The sequence below is a fragment of the Megalobrama amblycephala genome, linkage group LG17 (assembly GCF_018812025.1).
Source record: "Megalobrama amblycephala isolate DHTTF-2021 linkage group LG17, ASM1881202v1, whole genome shotgun sequence".
NCBI classification, from domain to species: domain Eukaryota; kingdom Metazoa; phylum Chordata; class Actinopteri; order Cypriniformes; family Xenocyprididae; genus Megalobrama; species Megalobrama amblycephala.
In genome coordinates, this window is record NC_063060.1 from 32,545,055 (window position 1) to 32,572,062 (window position 27,008).

Consider the following 27,008-nt stretch of genomic DNA (forward strand, 5'->3'; position numbering starts at 1 on the left):
AGACTAAGCCGGGATTAAGCCTTAGTTCAATTAGGGCATTTAAGTATCTTTTATAAACATGCCCTAGAAAACAACATTACTGGTGTGCATCTTGAGACAAAACAATGGCACTGACAGATTTTAACATATGTCAGTGTAAGTTGTTTTCAGTTCATGCATGTTTTAGCTGCTTTTAGTCTGGGACTAGCTTAAGCCTTTTCTGTGAAATCGGGGGATGTTTATTTGGGAAGTATGCAAGAGCAAATACTAAGGCATTTCAGAGAGAAGTCACATAAATTGTCTTTATTGAAAAGCAAACATCTATACAACTGAAACTTACACTATTTTAATTTAAGTCAGTTTCAAGGGATCTAAAAACAATGACAAAAAAAAAAAAAAAAGAATAAGAAAAAAAAAGGATAAGACAATAGTTTTTATGTTGAAGGAAGATTGCCCCAACCACTGCAGTTATTTTGTTTTCGGACATTTGGAACATCAAAGGAAGCTCCTAAATGACATTATAAAACACCCATTAGATGACCCTTGAACACTGTTCTTGTGCCAATGTGAGTGAGCTTCAAAACAAGGATGGGTTATTGAGGGAATGTCCCTCACACTGATTTACAGGACAAATTTGAGGCACAAAAGACAAACCAGGCATATTTCATAATAGCCAGAAGTCTCAGTGTTTGCTTTTTTTGGATTTCTTGTGAGAACGGTGAGGCGATCGTGACCGAGATCTGGATTTCTTTGAAGATTTTTTGGGCGTTCTTGATCTGGACCTACGCGACCTCTTAGGTGTTCTTGGGGGTGAAGGAGACCTAAAACATTTTTTAAAAATGAGAGATTAGTTCCATAAACATGCATGTACTGACAAAGACAAAACAACCCAACCCACAGGATTGAGTTTTATGCTGCGATGAAGGGATGAAATCATTAGTTTACCTTTTAGAAGACTTGCGGTTACTGTCTCTTGGAGAGTCTTTGTAAGACGATCTAGAGCTGTCTTTTGTATAGGATCTATCAGAGCGCTCTGATCGTGGTGAGGGCGACCTGCCGCGCCTACTGCTGCTACTTCGGGTGGGGCTGGGGGAGGGACTGTGCCTCCGTTTTCTGTAAATAAACACAAAATCTTAAATGCATTCAGAGTTCTCCATTTCTGATAGACGTTCACTCATTTGCTGAAGGAGTTTCAGGGTCTTATGCAGGTATCTTACTTTTCTTTTCTGCCTGGTGTGGATTCATCTTTGTCCTTCTCTTTGTGGGAAACATCAGATTTTTCTTTATCTTTTCTTTCTTTTTCTTTCTCTTTTTCTTTGTCTTTCTCAGTCTCTTTCTCCTTCTCCTGAACAATGTCCAAAAAATAGTGGTTTCAAACAAAATAGAAGCACTAAAAGGAATGTCAAAAACAATTAAGCTGATACTAACCCGCTGTAGTAACTTGTCCCGGTAAAGCTCTACTTGCTCTTGAATACTCTGTCCAGATTTTTTGGGTCTTTTTCCAGATTCAAGCTCGTCTTGAAACTTCATGACTTTAAGCTGTAACACAGACAAAGAAAAACATGACTGGGATCTCTAAACAGCTTCAAGAATGTGTTTAGTACACTTATTAGCATTTAGGCATACCTCAATTTCTCTTAGTTTGGCACGTTTCTCTTCGCTCATCTCAAAAAATTTCGCAGACTTTGAATCATATTCTTCTCTAACAGGATTACTGTAGGACTGCTGCTCTGCAGCACTGGAACTTCTGAGAGAGTCTTTACTATCAGTTTCTCGTGATGAACTATTAAAAGAAAGTGAAAATGAGATCAAAATGGCATGAAATTTAGTGTTCCCACACCTCAGTCATTTTTTCAGTTTTGTGATTACTAAATTTTAAAAATCATTTGATAGAGATTCAATATTTTAGAGTGGAGCTTAAAAAAAAAAAATCAGTATAGAACTTTCTAAGATGTTTGCATATCCTTTAACATTTAATAATCAAGTTTTTCAAGCCTAGTAGAACTAGAAATACCTTGTTTTACTTTTGTCAGATTCTTCTGGCAGATCAAAGATTTCCCATTTTGATGTGGTTACAGCTAAAAACATAAAAATCAATTTTATGATGTGTACATGATGAGGAAACTAAGGTTTAGATAATGTGATAAATGTCATCTGGACTAACCTTGAGCTTCCAAAGCAGCACCATCCACTGCCTCCCATTTTGAAGGAGCGACCTTAAAACCTGGTTTTTGATCAACTGAAGAAAAGAAAAAAAACAGCACTTAAATTATTCCAAAACAAATAACATCTGCCATCAAATTTAGCAATTCTAATGTAAATGTAAAGTATTTTCTTTTAGAACTTTGAATAGAGTGATGTGTTAAGTGTACTAAGTAGGGTACTAAGTGGGAGTTGAGTCTATTAAACGTAAAAAAAGAACAAAAAAAAACAAAAAAAAAGCATTCTTACAAGGAATACCATCCAGATCATCATCTGATCCCTTGATGGGCATTCCATCCAGGTCATCGAGTGGTGCTCCATCAATTGGCGCTCCATCGATAGGCATGCCGTCAACATCATCCAAAGGAGCGCCATCCAGCTCCTCCTCCACAATAGGAGCACCATCAATGTCCTCAGTCCTTTCTGGGATCTAAGTGAAAATGCAATAAACAACCAATCATTCAGTCCATCTTGATTCACGCAATGAATCAACTCAAATCTTACCATTGACAATCTATGAATGATAATCTCTACCAAGCTAACCTCTGGCACCAGCTCTTCAGTCTCCTTTTCAGGATCGAGACTGACGAGTCCCAGGAAAATGTTTTGAAGCTTAATCAGGAACGGATCAGGATACACAGCCCAGTCTTCCCACGCACGGAAACAGGACATTACTCGTTGCTGTGAAGACCAAAATTGAGAAACATCAAATCCAGACAGTTAACTTTGTTATAAAACCATGGTGGGTTAAAAATGAGAGAGCCGGATGGCGCACCTTGAAATTCTCTGATTGTAAATGGCCCTGTATTGTCTTATAAGTGGCATTTAGGTCAGAAAATATCTGACAAAGTTTTGTTTCAAAGCTGTAAAAGAATAAAAAGACAAACACATGAAAAAAAAGGACACACAAGAAATAATACCTTGATTAATTGTATATAAAAGAATTGTAAAACTTACAATTTTCTGTAATAGGAGGCATTAGCAACTTTTGCTGATGAGTTATACAGTACATCCGACACCAAATATAACCTTGCAATCTGAGGGAGGACAGAAATGCAGATGTAAACAAAAGTAATGAATGAAACATACAAAAATCAATCATAATCATTGTCAATCTTAATTGTGCAGTATAAGTAACCTTCTTTGGCAGAGGCGTTTTAAGTATGGACAGAGACTCAGCAATGCATTCCACTATTTCCTCAGCTGCATCAGCATGAGTGAGGCAGAAAAACATGGCATCAGCTATGTCGCTCTTCCTCGGCGTGAGACCTCGGAGTAACTCCTCCAGTTTATCCCTCTCACTGCAGCAGATGTGAATATTAAGTACACATAACCAACAATAACGAAAAGCCTGGTAGCACCATTCTAGAAGAATTCAATATCTCCATAGAAACCATCAAGACAGATTTTTCGTAGACATGGACATACTCGTCTTTCAAGGTGCCCTTCTTGCCACTTTCTTCTTCTTCGTCATCATCGCGTTCCTCGTCTTCAGGAGTGCCATGTAAATATGGGTTGAGAGGTGGCGGCCGCCAGAAAGAACCGTTCTTAAACATTCTGAAGTCTTCCGTTTTCCATTTTGTTGGAGAATCGCCCTACGAGTGGAGATTTAAAAATGTTTTATGTCTGGACAAATTTCAATACGTTTTTGACAAAAGAATGAAAATAATTAAGACTAACCTGTAATATGGTGTATAACTTCCACCGGTAATAGACATGAGCTGGACTTTGATTTTCAAATAAAAATCTGTTGAATTAATACAAAAAAACAAACATTTTTTTTATTTGAGTCCATTCTCAGAATACACAATCAAGACAAGTAAAATTGTAAAAATCACTAATGTTCGACTTAAATCACTTAAGACAATGTCATAAGAACCTTCAAGTCACAATGAAAGTGAACTAGTGACAGATCTTTTCTTCCATATTGTGATATACATCTGACCGAAACATTGAATTATTGAAGAAGAAGAAAAAAAAAAAAAAAAAAAAAAAGTAGGGTGGGGACTTTTATCCATTGGTTTATCCATGGCAGATGTGAATACGAGAGTGCAGTCAATTATAAGAAAGGGGCGAAGTTCAAGCAGACTAAATGATTGGAGAAGTCTGTCATTTCACTGGAAGATCCAGTTATAACATTTTAATTTAAAATTATGAGGTTATTGTTTTTTTTTTTTTAACATCATTTGGCAAATGGATAGAGTGAATTTTTAAATTTCATGTCAACTTTAAAGGCTTGGAGTCAAAAAAAAAAGTCTCATTCATTAAAATGCACTCACCTGTAGAGCGGATTATTGATTTCTCTGTTCATGATCATGGCTTCAAACATAGGACCCTCACGCACCACAAATTCGATCATTCGATGGATGAGAGAGAGCAAATTCCTACGAGAAAAACACAGTTAAAGCGAAACAGATTCAGCGCCATCAACAGCCACACCTAAACAACTACTACTGCTAAATTATGACATTTGATGAAATGCAACATCCTTGCACTTACTATCCATGAGTCAATTGACATGTTTGAGCTTTTAAGATTTAAAACTGACTGGCAGTGTGACAGCTTGTAACAATCAAAACATTTAAATCCTCTCTACATCTACATCTGAGTCTCAGCCATAGCATTCTGCCCTTGTAACTTATAACTGGACGTGCTACTGAAATACTAAATGTGAGGCCGAGTGACAGTGATTTTTCTTGCTTATTGACAATAGACAAGTGTGGATGGAGAGGGACAAAATCATGTGAGCACTTCTAGAGTCAGTTAAGGGATAGGGACAACAATTGGCTTCCTGACTGGCTCGTGAAGTGTCCGATAAAATCAACAGATGATGTTTTTCAAATGTACTGAAACACAAATCACAAGTATTGGAGCCGATCATACCAATGTCAGGCAATCATTCTGTATACTTTCCCCAATCCATCCTGTGACGCTTTTCTGGTCCCTCGCTGCTGCAGACAGTTCAACTTGTGCTGCTCACCAAGGCCAATGTCAAAGGTCACTGAGACTATGGGGATTGGGTGTCGCTTTTGTGCCATGCTACTGGGGCAGTTGAAGTGAGCAATAGCCAGAGGGCTGTTTTTTGTGTAACTGACACTAGGTGAATGTATATTGTGTAGTGTTTTAGTTGTTAAATTAGTAGTTCTGTAATGAATCGCATCTGATGTAGTATGTCTGATCAAACCTGAACCACTCTCTCAAAAACTAGTGGAACAACCTGTCAAGCATGCTGTAACACTGACATCTACAATAGTTTTGTCTAAAACGAGGCTCTACAAACACCAAACAGCATCAATTGATACTGTACACTACTGTTCAAAAGTTTGGGGCTGGTAAGATTTTTCAGTGTTGAAAGAAGTCTCTTATGCTCACCAACGCTGTTTTTATTTGATCAAAAATATAGTATAAAAGTAACATTGTGTGAAATAATACAATTTCGAATAACTTTCTATCTTAATATATTTCAAAATGTAATTTATTCCTGTGATGGCAAAGCTGAATTTTCAGCAGCCATTACTGCAGTTTTCAGTGTCACATGATCCTTCAGAAATCATTCTAAAATGTGGATTTGCTGCTCAAGAATCACTTATAATCAATGTTAAACACATTTTCTTTAGGATTCTCTGACAACTAGAAAGTAAAAAAAAAAAAAAAAAAAAAACAGCGAAATGGAAATCTCTAACTTTATTACTATTAACCAATTTAAGTCCTTGCTGAATAAAAGCATTTTATTCTTTCAAAAAATATTTACTGACCTCAAACTTCTGACCAGAAATTTGTGTCACACAGTACTCTCTACTAATATGAACTTCACCGTCTGAGCGGTACGATGCAAACACTTTGTAGAGAAATGTAATGCATGTGTGTGACTTGTATTGTTAGTAGCTGCTCCTGATTTTCATGCAAGGCCTCAACTATTGCTCACTCAAACCAGTCTCTGGTAGCATGGATATGGCCAATCTTTCAAACTACAGAGATGGGATAAGTTCTCTACATTTCATTAGAATTTGGAAAAAAAGAAAAACATGTACCTTTCTGTTGGGATAACCACTTTGACTATGGCTTGCGACAGAGTCTGGATATGAAGTCACATCAGATAATAAACATAGAATATATGTGAGTATTGTTAAAAAGAAACAGGCATAACACTAAATGCAACATATACTCCTACAACAACAAATGTGTTCTACGGTGTCAGTTTTAAAACTTGACTGAACACATTCCTTAGAGAAAGAGGCAGTGAAATCATACACAATCTGCATCCATAATATATTTTTAAAAGTCTCTTTACATTTCTTTCAAACAGACAGTATCAAAGGAGTACAGTTTTATCTTAATTTGCATTCAAAACCTATCAAATGTCTTGTGCAATGAGTAAACTACAGTCCAAAACACTTACCGGTACAACCAGCATGGTACATATGTAATATATAGAATTATTTACAAAAATTGCTAATTTAGTCAAATTGCACAATTTTATGGGCAAAAAAGAGCAAGACGAAAAAAGTCTGCACCTCTTCCACACACACAAATAAAATGCATATAACCAAACATTACTAAGAAAGTCATTTACCCTAACTACATTTATGACCTTGCTAACCAAAATCTTTTTGTCCCACGTATGCCAAGTTACCTTCTCAAACTCCTCTTTGCACTTTGGAGGGGGAGGCATTGGAGCGTTGGGGTTCTTCAGCCTCTCTTTAGGCTGGGCATTGAAGGGCAGTCCAGAGGGTGGTGGTGGGAGGGTGTGCTCCATCATTGAAGGTGGAATGTATATTGGGTGAGGAGGAATTGGTACACCTTTGCCCCATCCCAGTTTCATTTCAAAATTCATTATCATTTTGCCTGAAATGGACAGCATTTACCAAATTATTCATTGGTTTCAAGAGGGAAACAAACACAAAGTGATTCTAAAGAATGCATAGATTTTAGAGGTCGACTGATTTTTTTTGATGGCCGATATCTAAAGCCACTTTTCCACTGTCGGGCTGAACGGTTCTAAGAGCGGTAAGGAACGGTTATTGGGGTGTAACGACACCCTCAGCTCACAATTCGAAATATATCACGATGATGACCTCACAATACGATATTATTGCGATACTACAAGACATACAATAAAAGGTTAACAAAAAATGCACTGTTGATTAAAATGCTGCATGTGGTATTACATTGGGGGTGAAAATGATTAGGCTTGGACTTGGTGCTGGTAACCCAGTCCACAGGACAATGGTGACACCAGAATAAAAATATTCATGATTCTGAAGCTGAAAATACTTACTCATTTTAGACTAATATGCTTGCTCTCTGTCACTGACTAGATAGATTTACTGGTAACAAGACATTTGGCATTATCAGGACCCACAAATATTCCCCCATTGCCTTATTATATTCAACATTATATATAGTAGTTTAATGTAGTACTGACACTAAAACTCTGTAAACTTGAATGTTTTTACTCACACAGTAATTTTAATTTTGGGTGAACTATTTACAATATATATTGTCACTATGCACGATACATATTGTTGCATTTTTGTATTGCAATATATTGTGACACAATATATTGCTACACCCCTAACACATACACGACAACACGATTTCTTGGCCTGGAATTCTCAGTTGGCTAACCATGCTGCTGGAATGCGTGTAGTTACGTTGACACTCAGGATTGGTCACTTGTATGTTGCCTGGCTATCAGTTTCTTGGTATTTGGCCAAGCGCTCTATTTGAGCAAAGTAAACACAAGTTAATAATAGAAATATCCAATCAACCTTCAAAACACAGTCGCAATTTACATCTCATATCGTCTGTAAACTCTTGTGTTACCAAGGCAACAACTGATGTATTTGTATTACATTCCAAAGAGCTCCATTATCAGCCATCACAGTGAAAAATGAAACCAGATCCTTACCAGCTAGGCTGGAAAGGCACGGAATGGAATGGTTTGGCCCGATGGTGGAAAAGTGGCTTTAGAAAGCAAGGTGGCAGAAGGCTGATATAAAGCTTATATGATATTACACTATTTAAAGATAGTAAATAAGACATGCATCACAATTTCTTCAATTAAATGTAGAGTTATTTGACATTTTAAAAACTATTAGAAACAAATAATTTGAAAATAAATATTGTAAAATATATATATATATATAAAAAAAAAAACTGTAAAATAAAACAGATTTATACTTCAGATCACAAATAAAGTAAAAAAAAAAAAAAAAAAGTGTATTTGCTGAATGCCACCAGTACATGAAAAAATTATTTTACCATTTGCCTTTCAATTATTAGACAGAACTGTTAAACAATGACAATAAACTAATGTTGAAGAATGGTGCTGGGTTCTGGGTTCTCTATCACTTACAGATCAAATAAAAACATATTTGCAATGTGAAAAAAAAAAAAAAAAAAAAAAAGCAAAATATCAGTCAATTTATTATCATGTTATATTTGTCGACCACCAATAGATCTGAACAAGAATATATTTACCATTTAAATGTTTAAGTGCACGTTCAGCATCTCTTCTCGTCATGAAGGCTACAAAACCACAATTCCTTTCTCTGGCCCTCTCCTCATCAGTCCTGGGCCACATAATTTTCACACTGGCTAATGGACCATAACGACCGAATTCCTGACAGAGCATCTCCTCGTTCATCTGGAGGGTGAAAGAGCAGTTTTAGAATTGGAAATTGTGGGTTTGAGACAATTACCAGTGGTTATTAAAAAAAAAAAAAAAAAAAAAAAAAAAAAAAAAAAAAAAAAGTTACCTGAGGATTTATGTTCCCCAAATAAAGATTTGTAGTTGTCGGATCACCAACGTCATGTGAGCCAGGAGCTGAATCATCCAAGACTGGAAAAAAACAAACCAAAAGCTTTGAATAACAACTGACATTTTACCACCTCTTCTTCCATGATGGGATACATAAACAGCAAAATGGCCATTGCATTACACAGTATATAAAACAAAATTACCACTGGACGGACGGTTTCTTCGTGAAGAACCATCCGCTAAAAGCAGAAGAAAAGCAGTGTGAATTTTGTTTCCTGAATCTGAAAGCGTATACACTGCTGAATTGTGGCAGTGGCCAAGACATGTGGGAGGGGCACAACCTTGACTTGGTCTGACTCCATGAGTGAACATAAGGTGAAACTGACTGTTTTGGTGGGGGGAAAAGAAACATGAAGAAAGAACTTACAGGATCGCCTTCCTTCCGTCGTAGGAAGAGGCTCAAAACGACTGACTCGGCCCTTCAATCTGTGCCGCTCATCGCGCTCCTCCTGAATCCTACAAAAACAACAGAGGATTACTTTTGAGATCATCAAATTAAAGATACTGTCATTTGTTAAATAAGAATAAGAACATCTACTGTTTCAGTTCTTCTTTGAAGAGTTCAAGGTTGCTCTTTTTCTTTTCTTTATCTCCCTTCTTCGATGCCTAGGTAATATAATAGAAAAAGAATGGGTAATAACACAAAATAGATTTTTTAAAGTAAGGTCAAATGAAAATAAATGACAAAAAAACTCACATTGCGTTTATCTATTGCTAAAAACTGTGGTGGAGTATCCAAAGGTAAAAAACTTTTAGCCTCCAAAATTCTTGACTTCGGTTTGTAGAGCTTTCCTTTCTTTTCATCGACTGCCGCTTCCTCTGTAATGGATATGTAACACATTTAAAGCAGGGACAATTAAGAGGAAAGTATATACAAATACTTGCCAACATATTGCAACATTCACATGATAATCCTACCTTTAGTGGCATTAGCAATCCCACCACGTACAAAAGTCTTCACTTTTCCTTCACCTCCCTCAAAGGCAGCAAGAAATTCTTCATAGATCTCAGCAGCTGCCCTTTCATCCTCCTGACAAAAATCACAGATTGCAGAAGTGGAATAATTTGAATGAAATGGAATAATGTTAAACTTATGTCATAAAACTTGTGAGATTAATGGGGATGCAACAGTTACCCTTGTTTATATGTTCTGTGCATTGATAATACTGCTTTTTTGGGTCTATTTGTAATATATACTCTCAGTTGTGCTATTGTAACTATGAACAAAATAACTGACTATAATGCAGTGAAATTCTAACAATTTAAAGAAAAGCTATAAGCTGATACACTAAGAGTAAAAGCCACAGAGTAATGAAGAGTGACTGAAGAATGACTAGACAGGGAAACATTTTTGCAAACCAGTTTAATTATGTGTAGGGGATCAATAAAATGTCAATCAATACTGAATTTTGCATCTTAAAGGAATAATTCACCCTAAAATGAAAATTAAGCAGTCATCATGTAGTCACTCTGGTGTTCTTTTAATACAGTATGCCCTTTCCTTCATTTTCGAACAACAAAAGGGGAATGTCCCACTTAACATCCATATAATGACAGTGAATAGTGATCAGTATGATCCCATGTGACATGTCATATATTCCAAGTGTTCTGGGGGTACACGATAGGGCTTTTATGCATGGTTATAAGATGTGTGCATTTGTGAGACTTTACCACTGCAGTGCACAATGTCTCACCAAGAATAAGCATACAAGTTGGAAGACGGCCAAAGTCAGGATTTTCATTAAATAATACATCACATTTTGGTTTGTTTTTTACCAAACCCTATACCCCCCAGAACACTTGGAATATACAACACTTTGCATCGGACTATTCTGTTGCGTCTTAAATCTCGATGCTGGTCGCTATTCACTGCCATTACATGGACGAGTGCGAGCGGGTTTTTTTTTTTTTTTTTTTTATTCTCCTTTTTTGGTCCATAAAATAAAGAAAGGCATAATGCATGATTGGAACAACACCTGGTTGAGTAAATAATGGCTTAACTTTCATTTTAGGGTGAACTATCCCTATAAGACTGGAATACACAAAAATCTTAAAATCTGAACAGATTATGAAATACTAGGCAGAGAAATCATACACTAAATGAATGAGAATCACACACACTTTCAGGTCGGTCTGGGGAAAAAATTCTCTCTTTCAAACATATTTGATACTATGATTGGATAAAATCATAGTAACACTTTATTTAAAGAAAAAAAAAAAAAAAAAAAAACATACAGTAGATGCCAAAAGCCAGCCAGTCTGCAGGTTTTGGGCAGTCAGAGTTGACAGATTTCACAGAAAGTCACAGTATATGATGGGCACAGACTGATTTTTAAGCTTTAGACTATGAATCCATTCAGAGGATTTCAACCATGGTTGATATTTTGAGCCGATTTTATAACACATATTGTTTTCAATTGACATGCATCTCCTAAAAATGAGCTGCACATTTATGTCCGAGTTTGTAGTTTTCAGAATGACTTGAAAAGTCTAGTAGTGTGTGATCCTCAGTCATTTAAAGGGTTAGTTCACCCAAAAATGAAAATTCTGTCATTAATTACTCACTCTTGTGTCGTACCAAACCCGTAAGACTTTCGTTCATCTCTGGAACACAAATGAAGATCTTTTTGATGAAGAAACTCAATCGCTTTTTATTATGAACAGATTTAATTTAGGCTTTTACTCACATATAAATCTTGATCAGCGAACATAAACAGATGCTTAACCGAACCTGAAAGACGCATGAGATCAAACCACTTCCAGAAGCTCAAACATGCTGCGTAACACACAAGAATGAACCTCATTGGTTATGCAGCACGTTTGAGCTTCCGAAAGAGGTTTGTTCTCATGCATCATTTAGTTTCAGCCTAAATTAAATATGTTCATCATAAAAAGTGATCGAGCCTCTTGAGAAAATTTGGACTAAACCACTTGATTCTAGTTGCGAAGGCAGTCAATGGAATAACAGAAATCTCTCAGATTTCATCAAAAAGATCTTCATTTGTGTTCCGAAGATGAATGAAAGTCTTATGGGTTTGGAACGACATGAGGGTGAGTAATTAATGACAATTTTCATTTTTGGGTGAACTAACCTTTTCATTTGTGGTATCAGTCTGGTATTGGACCTCATCTACTTACCTTCTTCTTGAGTTCATCCTGCTCTTTCTTGCTTAGTGTTCTTTTAGCAACCGCCATCTTGCCGATACTAAAGGCCTTTAACTTACTTTCCAATAAAGCCTGCATGAAAATATATATATATATAAAAAATTAATTAATTATACAAGACATACATTACATCTACTTCTGAATACACAGACCTATAGTTGTAATGCCTAGGGAAAAAATAATGCATTCCTCCTATAGGGTCTCATAAAAACAAAACCGCACTAGAGAAAGGAAAAACAGAAAGGAAAAAATGAATGTATCTATCTTCAGTAATGGTTTGTTTAGCTTCTGTGAAGTAAAGATGTAACGGTGTGCCATGCATAAAGATGTGCACTTTGCAGTAATAACCTATCACTGAAAACATCAGGACAGATGAGCTACTGTGGCTATAACACAAGTACAGAAAATATGTTTATGATACTATATTAGCTGTTTCTCCCTTTTCTGTTGACTCTTTCACGTGGCTAGTAAAATCGAAAAGACGGACATGATCATGCTAGCTCATCAAAGCAAAAGGAGCAAGTTAGCACAACTTTGAACACGCAAATAAGATATTCACAGCGCTACATCAAGCCCATCTTCTCTATATAGGAGTATAACGTCCAGAGATCAATGTAATACATTAATTAATGTAAAGATACGTTCGTGTTAGCTCTGTCAGCACACAATAAACACACATTAACTTATTCCATGATCAGTGGTGCGGTCAAGCGAATAAAAAAACACAACTGGGTCAAATGTAGCATATATGCAAAACAGATTTTAGCCAAGTGTTTTGTGTTATAAAAAAATCTGTGCAGCCGCCGGTTTCTAGCTAACTACACTGCTAGCTTGTTAGCATCACAACCGAGCAGCTCAATAGACCTTTTCCGTATCAAAGCGCGACACACTACTGAGTCAAACACAACATTATTCCGCTTTTCTTGCCATAAACAAGAAAGGTCGGCTTTAACATACTGATATGACGCGGAAAAGTCATGAAATACCTTAGAGTTGGCTTTCTGCGCCCCACCTGGCGTTTTGTCCGCCATTTTGCCCGACACTGTGCAAGCGCGTAAGGCGCGTTCACTCTCCCACAGTGAGCGAGTCCATTTGACGTATAAATCTGAAGACCGATCTGTATGCGTCTGTCATCTGAGCACAATCTGTGTACTAGTATATGTATACATGTGAACTGTTATTGATGCACAAGACATTGAAATGTCACAGGATGCATTTTTAAAATAATTGTTTTTGTACAATGCACTACATAGGCTAGCTGATTCAACATTACTGCTTGCAGCTGATTTGCTGGTCTTAGCTGGTTTAAAATGGTCTTGCTGGTTGTCTCCAGCGGTTTCAAGCTGGCCAAGCTGGTGTTCAGCTGGTTTCACTCGTCTCCTGCTTTGCTAAACTGGCTTGCAACAAGATATAGGGTCCATTTTTCCCACTGTAAGTTATTTTCAGTATATTAATAGGCCTAGTGAAGTGTATAATCCCAGTAGTTTAGTAGTAGGCCTATTAAAATATGGCAGCTCTGACCCACGTGTTGGGTAAAAAAGTAATCAGTTACTAGCTAATTACATCTTCAACAGTGTATAATTAGATTACCTACTTATTACTCTCTCTAAAAAGTATTGCATTACTTTAATACTTTCTAAATCAACTCTGATGCAGCATGAGAGCAGTCTTAAACTGCAGTTCATTTGTTTGTAATTTTGTATTTTCACTAATTTCACATTAATATAGCCTGCAAACATTAATTTCATCATAACGTAATTCCTGCATACATTTATTCGCCTCTGTGCATCATTAAACAGTAATGCACGTTTTTGTGATATACATGTTACTTTGCCTCATATGGTATTTTAAGACAAAAAATAACTTTGGTAATGTAAAAATACGCATAATTTCAATCCAGACAATAAATGAAATGTAATTTTTGTAGACAATGAGTACTGTAATGTACTGTACTGTAATGTTTCCTAACTATCTATACTTGTCATATATAGTTGGTAAGAAAATTGATAATAAGCAGCAAAAAAGAAACAGCTTTTCATGAATCCATCAACCCTTGCAATGGGTGTATGCTGACATGAAATCACTCCTTATGTGCAGTAAATTTCACACATCAGTAAAGCAGAAAGTAGCCGGAGAAATATGTTGCAAGGACTCCAATAAAGCTGATCATAGCTGATAGTGAGAAACTAAGTATTCTTGTGTTAAACAGTTTCAAACAGCACTCAGTTTTAATATTCATGCAAATACTTTATTTGTTATATAAGCATTGTAATAGAAGTGTTGTAGTTGAGGTGACGACACCACTTCAGGATAACCATGGATTTCAACCATAGATGAAAACTATATGTATTCTTTATCAATAAACTGTCAAAAAACAAAACAAAACAAAAAAAACAGTAGAATTTACATTATGACACATTTTCAAATTTTGTAATATAAAATTGAAAAACATAAGCCTGTCAGAAATCTTAAACAAAACAAAACAAACAAAAACCTTTAATTGAACTGTAGATGGAAATCAACATGAAATCAACATAAAAAAAAAACTTCAGCTCAGATTACATGTTTTGTTTGAAATCCCAAAAATTGTGAATACTTTGATGACCATGTGTGCCAATACAAACAGAGAAGACTGAAGACTTTGTAAATTCTTTAGCAATATTCCCTTCTGATTGTATGAACATTGTAAGTAGGCCTAGTAAGAGTGTACTAGGAATATAAATGTATTTAAAAAAACAACAACATTAAAATAGTCATAAACAGGCAACTTTACATTTGTTGAAGGACATGTGGCTCCGCTCTTGGCATTCACCGCGTGCCTTAATTGAAATACATTAAATCAAGGTCCACTGTGAACACGTACAGCGAGAGCCAAAAAAGAGATTCTTCTGCGCCTGATGAGCAGCTGAACCTGTATCAGATTTAGGATATTCTCCATGACTTGACAGTCTGTGCACCACAGGCCAGACAAATCAGATTCTGCAAACAGGTGTATTTATTCAAAAGCACACTTAAGGCCTATTTAGATGTGAATCTCATCCTGGTAACGCCGAATGTTTCCTTATCCGGTGAGCCTGCTGATACTGGAAAGCCTATGTTCTGATGGACAAAGCACACAGCCTGAGGTAATGCATTCAAAATGCCTGCACATCCAAGGCATCAAATACAGCTTTCCATCCCTGTAACCTAAAACATAAAAAACCATAACCATTAAACCATGATGGCAACCAGGCCTATTCGAAATGTATACACAGAATAACGTCGAACATTAGCTAAACAACACTCGCAAATGGAGCACAAATGTATGCCTCATATGTAACATTAGAAGAAAATAAGATAATTGATCCGAAATATCCGCTTATTAAATCGTAGCAGAATACGCAGAACATTCATAAGGTTATTATTATTTAATCCCACTGTCGTCGGCAGGCAGCATCCGTTTAATTCACTGCATCATCACTGCATCATCCCACAAGGGTGGATGAGACTGATCTGTTATCTACGTTCATTTAGGATTTAGGTGTTCATGTACATACCTCCGTGAAGCCATGCAAACGTGTTCATATCTCTGCTTAATATTAAAGAGGACTTTCGAGTAAATGACGAGCCAGCGGCATATAAATATGGAAACTGCGCTGAGCGCTACATTGCAAGGGAGGCGCGTGACGTCACCATGCAGACAGATGTTCAATCCCTGCGTCCTTGAGCTGAGCCATACAGGCTATGTTAGCCAATAAATGACGATTGATTGATTATAACCCTTAAATGGGAATAATGGTATGTCAACAGCTAGGAGATCGTTAAAAAAAAAAAAAAAAAGCTAGAGTCGGACATAAAATTTGACATGGCTACATTTTGGGAAGATGACAAACAAAGCCACATTAAAACATGACATTTATGTTACTGTTTCATTTAAAAAAAAAAAAAAAAAAAAAAAAAAATATATGAGGTTTCTGAGGAGTGGGTTTGTATGTTGGTTAAACCCCTAATTCAAAGCCATCTTTGTCCTTTTAACTAAACTATGTATGCAGAGCTGGGTAGTAACGGATTACATGTAATCTGGATTACATAATCAGATTCCAGAAATCAAGTACTTGTGATTAGAGTAAACTACTTTTTAAAATATTCATAAGACAGTTACTTTAGTTATGGATTACATGATTACATATTATTTACACAATTTTTCATTTTTTAAACGTTTATATTTTTTTGCTAATAAACATGCCACTTATATACGTTACTGATTCTTCGAGTTTTTCAGGTGGCGAGAGGGAATTATACATGAAATACAGGTGAATATAGACGATATATATACAGTACAGTTCAAAAGTTTGGAACCACTTAGATTTTTAATGTTTTTAAAAGAAGTTTCGTCTGCTCACCAAGGCTACATTTATTTAATTAAAAATACAATAAAAACAGTAATATTGTGAAATATTATTACAATTTAAAATAACTGTTTTCTATTTGAATATATTTCACAAATTTATTCCTGTGATGGCAAAGCTGAATTTTCAGCATCATTATTCCAGTCTTCAGTGTCACATGATCCTTCAGAAATCATTCTAATATGCTGATCTGCTGCTCAAGAAACATTTAATGTGTACAATTGTACAAAATATTTGTGTACAATATTTTTTTTCAGGATTATTTGATGAATAGAAAGTTCAAAAGAACAGTGTTTATCTGAAATCTAATCTTTTGTAACATTATAAATGTCTTTACTGCCACTTTTGATTGATTTAATGCATCCTTGCTGAATAAAAGTATTCATTTCTTTAATTTCTTTTCAAAAAAAATAAAAATAAAAATTCTTACTGACCCCAAACTTTTGAACGGTAGTGTATAATGCTACAGAAGCTTTGTATTTCAGATAAATGCTGTTCTTTTGAACTTTCTATTCATCAAGGAATCCTGAAAAAAAAAAGTACACAACTGTTTTCAACATTGAAAATAATCATAAATGTTTCTTGAGCAGCAAATCAGCATATTAGAATGATTTCTGAAGGATCATGTGACACTGAAGACTGGAGTAACGATGCTGAAAATTCAGCTTTGCATCACAGGAATAAATTACTTTGTGAAATATATTTAAATAGTACACAGTTATTTTAAATTGTAATAATATTTCACAATATTACTGTTTTTTCACTGTATTTTAAATTAAATAAATGTAGCCTTGGTGAGCAGACGAAACTTCTTTTAAAAACATTAAAAATCTTAGTGGTTCCAAACATTTGAACTGTACTATATATATATATATATATATATATATATATATATATATATATATGAACTGTACTATAGCTATATATATATATATATATATATATATATATATATATATATATATGAACTGTACTGTATATATATATATATATATATATATATATATATATATATGAAATATTTGATGTAGCAGTGATATTGCTGTGAATTTCATGTTTTTCAATATTTGTTTTTGTAATGTTGCTGTTTTCTAAATTTACTTAATTTTAAGTAAATATGTTTTAAAGATAAAGATATGTTTAAGATGTGATTTTGTTTTATTCAGTGTTACTATCAGCAAATAACAGGTACATTAGTGTTAGTATTTTGAAGTATTAACTGTCCATACATTGCACTTTAAAAAGAATCTGTTGAGGCACTTGTTGGTGAATATAATATATATTTTTTGGAATATATATTTTTCTTTGTATCTGTCAAAATAGTACAAGATTTTCCTACAATATATGTGACATCAAATAAGGGTTAGCACAAAGGTAATCTAAATGTAATCCAAAAGTAGTCATATTACGTTACCAAAAAATGTGTAATCTAAAAGATTATATTACTGATTACAATTTTTGTCATGTAGTTTGTAATCAGTAACTGATTACAATTCATAAGTAATCTACCCAGCTCTGCATATATATATGTAATATCTGTGGTTGTGTAAACAAGTTAACACAGTAAAACCATACTGATGTATATTCAGGTAGGCTTTTTGATATGGCCATTTCTTGCATATGCATGTTGCACATCAACTACAGTGGAGAGCAGTATAGCGCATCATTCTATACACTGCCACCAAGTGGCAAAGCCGTTGTATGTTTTTTATTTCTTTTCTTTTTTTTTCTCCAGACCAAGATGGCTGAGGGCAAGTCAGAAATGCAAAGCTGTTTTGGAATATCTATCCATTCCTTCTAGAGTCTTGAGTGGAAAATGTTGCAACATCAAGTAACATACAGTCATATCACTGTTAAATTATCCAAGTATTGATTTTAGATTGGGAGGAAATTCTGATTAATCACTAAATTGGACATCATGCATCAGCTACAATTCATATTAATTCAGTTCAATAATACTTCATCTGCAGTAACTTTTTTGGTTGTAAATAAATGTATTTGTGTTATTAGAATGTAATTTGCAGTAAAAAAAAAAAAAGAAGAAACTGATTAGGTAATGCATGTTATGCCTTAGCCTATTTTTACACGTAACACCAAAAAAGTAATCTGATTACATTATGCATGTTATTTGTAATGCATTACTTGTTTCATCAAAAAAGTAATCTGATTACTTAATGCATAATGATTACATTATGCATGTTATTTATAATGTGTTATCCTCAACACTGCTCATTTCAGATGACATTGAAAACACCTCATCACTTTTTCCCACAGTCTGAAAACATCATCAATAGTTTTCAGTCTGAGGTTTTTCTTAGAGAGGAGAGCTTATATGGTAGAAATGTGTCCATTTTCAACACAATCAGAATTAACAGCTAATAAGGGTAAATCGACATACTCTAGTTTTAAGGGAGCGTGAGTGTTTTCTTCATAGACTGAGTTGGTTTTCCACAGAGTTGTACCTCCACCGGATGTTTGATGGAATCACATCCTCATGTTCTGATATCAAAGACATGCATTATATCATTTTATTCATTGGTTTGTTATATAGGCCTACATATTGTATTATTGTGTTATGACTGTATTATGTTTACAGTATCTCTTCAGTTAAAAACTTATTGTCCCATAGGGTGGACATCGGAAAATCTCTTTAGATCTTGTTTTTCATGCCCTAAAAAAATTATGCATAAAAGGGTTAATAAATGTAAAATTGGGGGAAAGTTGTAAAAGAAGTCAAATTGCTGTATAAAGTTGATTAAAGGGATAGTTCACTCAAAAATGAAAATCCTGTCATCATTTACTCACCCACAAGTTGTTCCAAACATATATGAACTTCTTTCTTCTGCTGAACACAACAGAAGATATTTTAAAGAACGTCTGTAACCTGACAGTTGATTGGCGCCATTGACTTCCATAGTATTGTTTTCCCATGCTATGGAAGTCAATGGAGCCCATCAACTTTTTGGTTACCCGTATTCTACAAAATATCTTGTTTTGTGTCCAGCAGAAGAAGTTTGGAACAACTTGAGGGTAAGAGATGACAGAATTTTCATTTTTGTGTAAACTATCCCTTTAATTAAACTGATTGATTTTTTTTTTAATGATATTTTTCTACATCATCTTTAGCAATTTTTTTTTGTTTATTATTTTGGGTTCAAGTTCAATTGACTTTTTCATAGTGGTGGAAATTAACAGCAATATAGCAACATTATTAATTATTATGATTAATATGATTTATTTCACACTCTCGTTGACTTCCTCTTAAACATCTGGATGAATTATATAGATTATACAGAAGTCGTCAACAGTTTATCTCAGTTTTGAACAAGGCGTGGGTCTTGTCTGTTTAATGGACGAGAAAGAATTAATTCAGTCTTCAAAGTTGGCTCGGTTAATGTTTGACGAAACTTGACATGTACAAAGGTGAAAAAACATTGGGCTATAGTTCTCATTGGGATGTTAGGGGCTCGTTCCCTGCCCCCTTTTACGTGATCCGCTGCTCTGAGAAAATGACACTCGATCGGCTCGCGCAACTATGAAGTCTGAAGAAGTTGACAACATCGAAGAATTAAATAATTTACCTGTCGATTCTGTTCGGATTGCGCCTTATTTGTCAGAACTGAAGCAAAAAGCAGAAGCAGAAAGAAGTATTCGACATTTGGATTTGTCGAAAACATTCTTGATACGGTTCTTGCAGGCGAGAGACTTTGATGTGGCACTGGCGTTCAAGGTTTGGGACCCTGTTTCACCTAAACTTTGTCTGAACTCAAATGATATTAATGTGTAAACATGCGCGTGCTTTCTGTTGTGATAGTAACACCGTTGGTGATACGTGATTTGATTAGCGATAACATTTACGGGCTCAAATGACACTCACACCTCACACATGTTTGTTTACACCTCACACATGTTTACAGGAGCGTAGTCATCATTTAAGAAGAGAGGGGGACAGAAATGTCTGTAATAGGCTACCAGTTTGTTTCTGACCTCTTTTGGTTTTATTTTCCTTCTCTCTCTTTTCATCAAAATTCATCAAATACACGGCTGAACAATACATTACATTTTGTATTCTATATTATTTTCCTATATTGTCTGATGATAATTTTATGATTTATGTAGCCTAGCCTACAATCACTTGTGCATTAAGTCATCATGGATTTTAAGGAAAAAAAAAAAAAAAAATTAGCACAGAAAATATATTTTATAGCTTCTGTACTGTATTTAAGGCTATGTCTATTAGAATTGCGTATACTTCATATACTTTATTATTATGAAAATATGGCTTGAATAACATGATCGTGTCTTTATTGTCTTCATGTTTCATCAGTCACGTTTCTGTTTTTTATTCAAAGATAGCTGAATGGGACACCTTTGTCCATATAAGGGATTTCCCAGAATGTCATAAGTTATTACTTCTATGAGTCCGTTTTGGACTTTCTGCGAGGGAGCGCCCTCTGCCTTCGAGTATGAATGAAACATACATTACAACATGAGTGTGTTTAGCGCTCCAATAATGTTTACATCGCCTTGAATAAGAATAAAATGTGAGGCAATGCCAACTTTCACGAATTCACGTCAATTCTCACATTGACACAATGAAAAACATCCTGGAGAAAAGAGGACATGGACAATGCGCTGACAGATTAAGACAGAGCAAGTTACATTTGATATGAAACAAAGTTCAAATTTTGTAAGTTTAATTACAAAATTCAAACAATAGATACAGTTTTGGAGCTCTTAATGTGGCGTGACTGATTGCGCTTCAGTTCAAGCGGCATGTTGACCGATCATCACTTAAAGGCACAATATGTTCAGGATTCAAATATCCAAAAACCACTAGAACAATGTTATATATTTTGTTGAATTGTGTACTTACATTATCCCAGATGTTTCCAAAAATGTTTAAATACAGAGAAATAAGCAATTTTCAATGACGTCATACCATTTAGCTTTTTTTTTTTTTTTTTTTTTAATTGCATTGCATTGCTAAAGCTGGGCACTTTTTTTGCATTGCTAAAGCCGGGCACACATTTAATGACTAGCTAAAACATTCTAAGACTGTGCTCAACATACAGCGATTGTTTCCTGTGACTGAAGCAGATTTAAATACGTACACATTGAATTTGAACACCGACTGTAATCGCAGACTGAACGCAACTGGCTCTGACTGGACGCGTTTGAGCGCGATCAGTCATAAGTATCAATTTACATTCATAATCGGCCTTACAATTGCTAAGTGTGTGCAGGCTTAAGAACAAACATAAACAATGCCAGGGGTAAATACAATTGAGAGTACAATTGCGCATTACAAAATCAGGAAAATGTCATACAGATGACACAGTGAGACAGTTTTAAGGGCTTTGGAATTGCTGGATGTGAAAAGAGTGTCCATGTAGGATTTATTCCTTATAAAAAAGAAAAAAGTAAGAAAAAGAAAAAAAAGAAAAAAGTAATAATTTATATTTATGTAAAAAAAAATTGCTAAAAAAAATAAACAAATTTATCAAAAAATATTTTATTTTTAAAAATAAAACATCTTTGTATAATAAAGAAAAACGTTGTGATAGTCGTACCATTCAGCTCTCTAAGATTCAGCTCTCAAACTTGCCGTCACCAAGCTACGCCTTTGTTTTGAATAGGCTTCTAGCGACCTCTTACTTTAAATTATTACATATTGCACCTTTAACTGAAGAGATACTGTATAAAACATAATACAGTAATAACACAATAATACTATGTCTATATAACAAACCAATGAATAAAATGATATAATCATGTTATGATATAAAATCATGTGAAAGCTATAAAGTATTTAAAACAAAATACCCTTGATTTCCAGTTTTATTTTGTAGAAACCATAGAAACACCAAAGACGCTTTAATATATTATGTTTTATTAGACAGCTGAGCAACTGTTTGGATACATTAATCGACAGAAAACTAATCACGTTAAATAGCTCAACACAGTCTTACTGTTTAAATTTAATATTCTTAATTTGCGCGAGTATCATGTTTTACCATGCCTAATATTGATCTAGCACTAGGCCTATATTACATATTCATTACATTTTACTCTTAATAAAAAAATATTATTATAAAGTTATTATTATCTAGTCTGGGTAAACCCAGCCTGATCTGCCGGCGATTTGATTTCGCTCGGCAACTCAGTCTGGAAACCCGTGCATTCACTTCTGCTGCGTTGTTACACTTTTGCGGGAACCAATCACAGACTGGCTTCTCCACCTTGCTCGCTATTGGCGGGTATAACACAATGACGATAGAGAAGCGACGGCAAGCAGCTTTCAAACTCTATCTGATCTACCCGTCTCTCCAAAATAACAATGCACAATCACAGTGACGCCGATTGTGTTAAGCATTTACCTTATCTGAGAGAAATGTAGCAGAGCGTTGATCCGACAGTCTCTTCATAGGAAGATTACAAACAGCGATTAATGATTCTCTGCTGTTATTTTGGTGGTTTGCTTCACGATGTGAGTACAGAACTCTTTTACTTCAACGCACCTTGTTGGTAGACAATATTTTTATTATTTGCTCTATATGTTTCGTCTTCCTGCTTCTTGAATCTCGCGCCGCCTGAGCTGACTAGGATTCATTTTGGTTGTCATGACAATGACGTAGTTTAGGGCGGCTATATTCCGCGTTCATTTACACTGAACCAGAACAGTATCAGAGTCACCTTTTAACCTCTCGACGATGCTGAATGACTTCTTTAGCAAACAAATCGCTCGAGTGGGTGTAAATACCACTCACTTTCATGTTTTTTTGCACAACCTGCAAAAATCTCTCGATGCCATTACTGCTTCTGCAAACCGCGGATCAATGCTACAAACCAATACAAACTAACCCTGCGTCTCAATCAGCTCCCTAGTTCCCTAGTTCGTGAATCAGTATATCATGAAAGTGAATGTGGCTGATTCCCTGATCAGTGCCCTGACTACTGAACTAGGGAGCTGATTGAGACACACGGTAAACCTGCCTGGAGTTTTCGCATCGCTCTGCAAAGTACGTCACCCGGATCGTTGATCTGATTGGTTGAAGGACTATCCAATTGCGTGAATAATGCTCGTTGATCACGCCTCTTGTGCAGTAGGAAATACATAGCAAACTCCCCAGACCAATGTTCAATTTTAAATTGAGCTTGGTCTGGTGATAGCCAGACTAATTATTATCAGTATTATTATGAACACTGCCTTATATGCATTTGTATATAAATCAGTCATTAATTAACCTTTAATGATAATGTACCAGCTGACAGGGTTCCCCTGTAAAGTTTATTGACATTGGTTGAGAAAGATTTTTTTCCCTTGTAAACAATTAACATATATCCATGTATATATTCAAATGAATCAACACTGAAATCGACTGGAATGCAAATCTTGAAATTTGTGTCAGTACCACCCTCTCTTTTTAATTCTCACTCCAAGCTGAACTCAAAAGTTGGCAGCTCTGCGTCAGGTCATAGACTATCTTGTCTCTTTGAACTTAAACCTAGATTTATTTGCATTGGCCATGCATAATGCAATTCCAAGCGTATCATCACTATTTTGGTATTTACAGTTGTTGTTTTGTTTTTTTCAAGTTTATTATTCTTTATTTATTAGTTATCTTACCTTCTTTTTTAACCATTTATATTGTGTTCATATACACCAGTTCATTTATGTACTAATGTACATTATCGACTATAGCCTATTTACATACTTTTTCTTGTCTATTTATTATTTAATGTAAATATCTGGCCCTCAAACATACTCTAGTTTAAGTCTAGAAGTGACTTTGAGGTTATTTCAGCCATACTGACATGCTAGGGTGTGGATTTTTTTCGAAAATTGATGTACAGCATACAAATATATTTATTGTTTTCTAGCTGAAATTGCATTCAAATGTCAACCCAACCATAATCAATGTAATGAGCAATGCTTCTTTTGTCCTGATAATTTTCTTAAACTAATGCATCATTGATCTTATGTTTTTCAACAGCTGTTGATTAACTATCATAAATGGAGACAAGAATGTCCAGAAATAACAGCTGATCTGCGGCCATCATCCGTTATAGGACTTCTCCGAAACAATTACCATGGAGTTTTGAGATCACGAGATGATGCTGGAAGCCGAGTTTTAATCTATCGGATTGGCAAGTACATACACAAAAAACATTTTTTTTTTTTTTAAATATTTGTTTCTGCCATATAATGGCGAATATCACAAATGCTCAAACGCTGTTTTCAGGTCAGTGGAACCCCAAAGAATTCACAGCTTACGAGGTTTTTCGTGTGAGCCTCATTACGTCCGAGTTGATTGTTCGAGAGTGGGAGACTCAAAGAAATGGACTCAAAGTGATTTTTGATCTCCAAGACTGGTGCTTTGCTCATGCCATACAGATAAATCCTTCCTTGGCAAAAAAGATATCTGCTGTACTCACGGTAAGTGTGTCCATTTAAACATTTTCACTACAGAATATAATTTAGTGAAGAAATTATCAATGAGATATCTGGAGACCCATATATAGTTTCTTCTCCTCTTATGGGAAGCTTTTTAATATTAATTAAAAAAATGGAAAAAATATATGAATATCTAATTATCTCATGAGTCCAACAAATAAAAAATCAAATCTCTTTTGCAGGATTCCTTTCCTTTGAAAGTACGCGGCATCCATTTGATAAACGAGCCCATTTTTTTCCGTCCCGTCTTTGCCATGATCCGCCCATTTCTTCCAGACAAAATCAAACAACGGGTTAGTAAATAATAAGTAGGCTACATGTATATGAGATTTTAAGAGAATTTGTTTTAATCAGTTTAATAATAACTACGGTGATGCTTTTCCTCATAGATTCATATGCATGGCTGTTCATATGTCCGAAGTCTCTGCAGTTACTTTCCGAAGGCTATCCTCCCTCCTATTTATGGAGGAACGGGACCCAGCATAGATGAAGTGTGTCAAGAGTGGACTGAGTTCATCATGCAGTCTGAAGACTATCTCTATAGACTCTCTATACACTTAGGTGGAGGAGATGCTTCTCAATCCTCCGCCTATGACTGATTAAAATGAAGGTACTCTTTGTGTTCTGCTGTGGCAGGTTACATACTTTGTATGAAATTAAGGATAATGTGCTGACATAAATTGTAAAGCATATTAGTCTAAACTTTTACTTAATAAGATTTTTTTCCTTTACTTTTTTCATTCCAGACTGGAAAAAGTTGACATTCCCAGTTGTCACATTTCGATAATGTGATTTTATTGAATTCTATATCTCACAGATATCCATTGCTAGTAATTGATATACCTCTGAATATGCAATATAGCATTAGATATCAGATGTTTGTTGCTTTTAGAAGAAGGATTTCGTAGTCACTTTAAAATAACACAACTAGTGTAAAATGTATGTATCTGAAAAATCAAAGTGCCTTTGTTACTTTTACTTGTGAATTGTCATTGTTTTTTATTGTATTATTTTCTTAACAATTGACATAACTCAGGATGTTACATAAGTCTCTGTGTTTCTGGAAGTTACATATCAAGTTAAAATGAACTGTTTCATTATAATACAGCTCTTAAAAGTCAAATGATCTGTAAACTGCAGCATTCAGTAACCTTTGCTGTATTTTATTTAGTCACTCTTAGTGAGATTATAAAGAGGCACTTTGGTCTACTGCCTTTTGCTCTGACTCTTAAAACAAATATAACCAGAGTCTAATGACCTTACTAGAGCACTTCATGTTTACAGATTTCCTTAAATGTGATTTTCTGAAACCATGTATATACCTCTTGTTCTGTTTATTGCACCTTTTCTGTCAGACAGTGCATCTAATGACAGAAGAAAATCACTGTTTTACATTAGTGGCTCATTATTTAATTGTGTTGTCATCACTTGTTATCCAAATACAATTATTATTTTTTTTTTTCAACTTTAATGTACATTACCATAATGATAGAAAAGATCCACACAGACACATTAATACACTGTTAATACACAATTTGCAACTCAAATAAACGTGGAAACCGGACAATCGCAAAGGTCATTGTGTGAAGAAGTTTCCAACTGATTTTTGCAATCTTCAGCATTAAGCTACCAAATAAAATTGCTCCAGGCTGTGTACTACATTCCTGTCAAATTCATATTATCTTCCATTATCTTGCCTGTAGATTTAGATTGTAAGATTTAAACAATATGAATATATATAATTAACAGTAACAATAAGAAGATCACTAAGAAATCATTAAAACCATAGTTTACTAGTCTAGTAATGGTTAGGGATATAAAAATTGAAGGTCTCCAGGGGGATAAGATAACAATCCCTCCCTATCACCATGGTGTTATTGTGTAAGGGCTGTAATGCCATATTGATCCAGGGGGACAACTGGTGTACTACAAGCTGTTTTCAAAGGGAAAAACATCAACAAGCTGCAACAAACTTATAATGTTATTCTTTGCA

The 27,008-nt window shown here is 35.0% G+C and overlaps 2 protein-coding genes across 6 annotated transcripts; one reads left to right on the forward strand and one right to left on the reverse strand.

Moving 5' to 3' along the window:
• Positions 1 to 267: 267 nt before the first annotated feature.
• Positions 268 to 13,318, reverse strand: LOC125249990 (U2 snRNP-associated SURP domain containing). 4 transcript variants are annotated; one of them, XM_048162275.1, is made up of 26 exons: positions 13,156 to 13,318; positions 12,143 to 12,241; positions 9,923 to 10,034; positions 9,702 to 9,823; positions 9,543 to 9,610; positions 9,372 to 9,460; positions 9,148 to 9,183; positions 8,943 to 9,025; positions 8,665 to 8,830; positions 6,815 to 7,026; positions 6,213 to 6,256; positions 4,461 to 4,565; positions 3,862 to 3,928; positions 3,610 to 3,776; positions 3,320 to 3,482; positions 3,139 to 3,218; positions 2,957 to 3,044; positions 2,716 to 2,862; positions 2,431 to 2,611; positions 2,144 to 2,218; positions 1,994 to 2,057; positions 1,606 to 1,762; positions 1,408 to 1,518; positions 1,197 to 1,324; positions 925 to 1,092; positions 268 to 800 (listed from the first exon to the last, which is right to left on the reverse strand). In XM_048162275.1, the coding sequence occupies exons 1-26, from the start codon at positions 13,198 to 13,200 to the stop codon at positions 662 to 664; spliced, it is 2,916 nt and encodes a 971-aa protein (XP_048018232.1). In that variant the 5' UTR covers positions 13,201 to 13,318; the 3' UTR covers positions 268 to 661. The 4 variants fall into 4 exon arrangements, with proteins under 4 accessions (XP_048018232.1, XP_048018233.1, XP_048018234.1 ...); XM_048162276.1 differs by having other exon boundaries at positions 2,725 to 2,862; positions 13,156 to 13,311; XM_048162277.1 differs by lacking the exon at positions 9,148 to 9,183.
• Positions 13,319 to 20,019: 6,701 nt separating this feature from the next.
• ttpa (tocopherol (alpha) transfer protein) lies at positions 20,020 to 26,676 on the forward strand. 2 transcript variants are annotated; one of them, XM_048164336.1, is made up of 6 exons: positions 20,020 to 20,287; positions 24,555 to 24,708; positions 24,804 to 24,997; positions 25,198 to 25,308; positions 25,405 to 25,625; positions 25,762 to 26,676. In XM_048164336.1, exons 1-5 carry the CDS (start codon positions 20,093 to 20,095, stop codon positions 25,612 to 25,614), a joined length of 864 nt encoding a protein of 287 aa, XP_048020293.1. In that variant the 5' UTR covers positions 20,020 to 20,092; the 3' UTR covers positions 25,615 to 25,625; positions 25,762 to 26,676. The 2 variants fall into 2 exon arrangements, with proteins under 2 accessions (XP_048020293.1, XP_048020292.1); XM_048164335.1 differs by having other exon boundaries at positions 25,405 to 26,676.
• Positions 26,677 to 27,008: the final 332 nt, after the last annotated feature.

What these genes read in the sequence shown, in the direction of transcription:
- LOC125249990 (XM_048162275.1), bottom strand. Translation starts at nt 13,200, where the DNA reads ATGGCGGACAAAACGCCAGGTGGGGCGCAGAAAGCCAACTCTAAG. An exon ending in GCCTCCTATTACAGAAAATT is followed by an intron (nt 3,045 to 3,138) that starts GTAAGTTTTACA and finishes ATTCTTTTACAG; the next exon opens with CTTTGAAACAAAACTTTGTC. An exon ending in TGATCTGGATGGTATTCCTT is followed by an intron (nt 2,219 to 2,430) that starts GTAAGAATGCTT and finishes TCTTTTCTTCAG; the next exon opens with TTGATCAAAAACCAGGTTTT.
- ttpa (XM_048164335.1), top strand. Translation starts at nt 20,093, where the DNA reads ATGAAGTCTGAAGAAGTTGACAACATCGAAGAATTAAATAATTTACCT. An exon ending in ATGTGGCACTGGCGTTCAAG is followed by an intron (nt 20,288 to 24,554) that starts GTTTGGGACCCT and finishes GTTTTTCAACAG; the next exon opens with CTGTTGATTAACTATCATAA. An exon ending in CAGACAAAATCAAACAACGG is followed by an intron (nt 25,309 to 25,404) that starts GTTAGTAAATAA and finishes TTTTCCTCATAG; the next exon opens with ATTCATATGCATGGCTGTTC.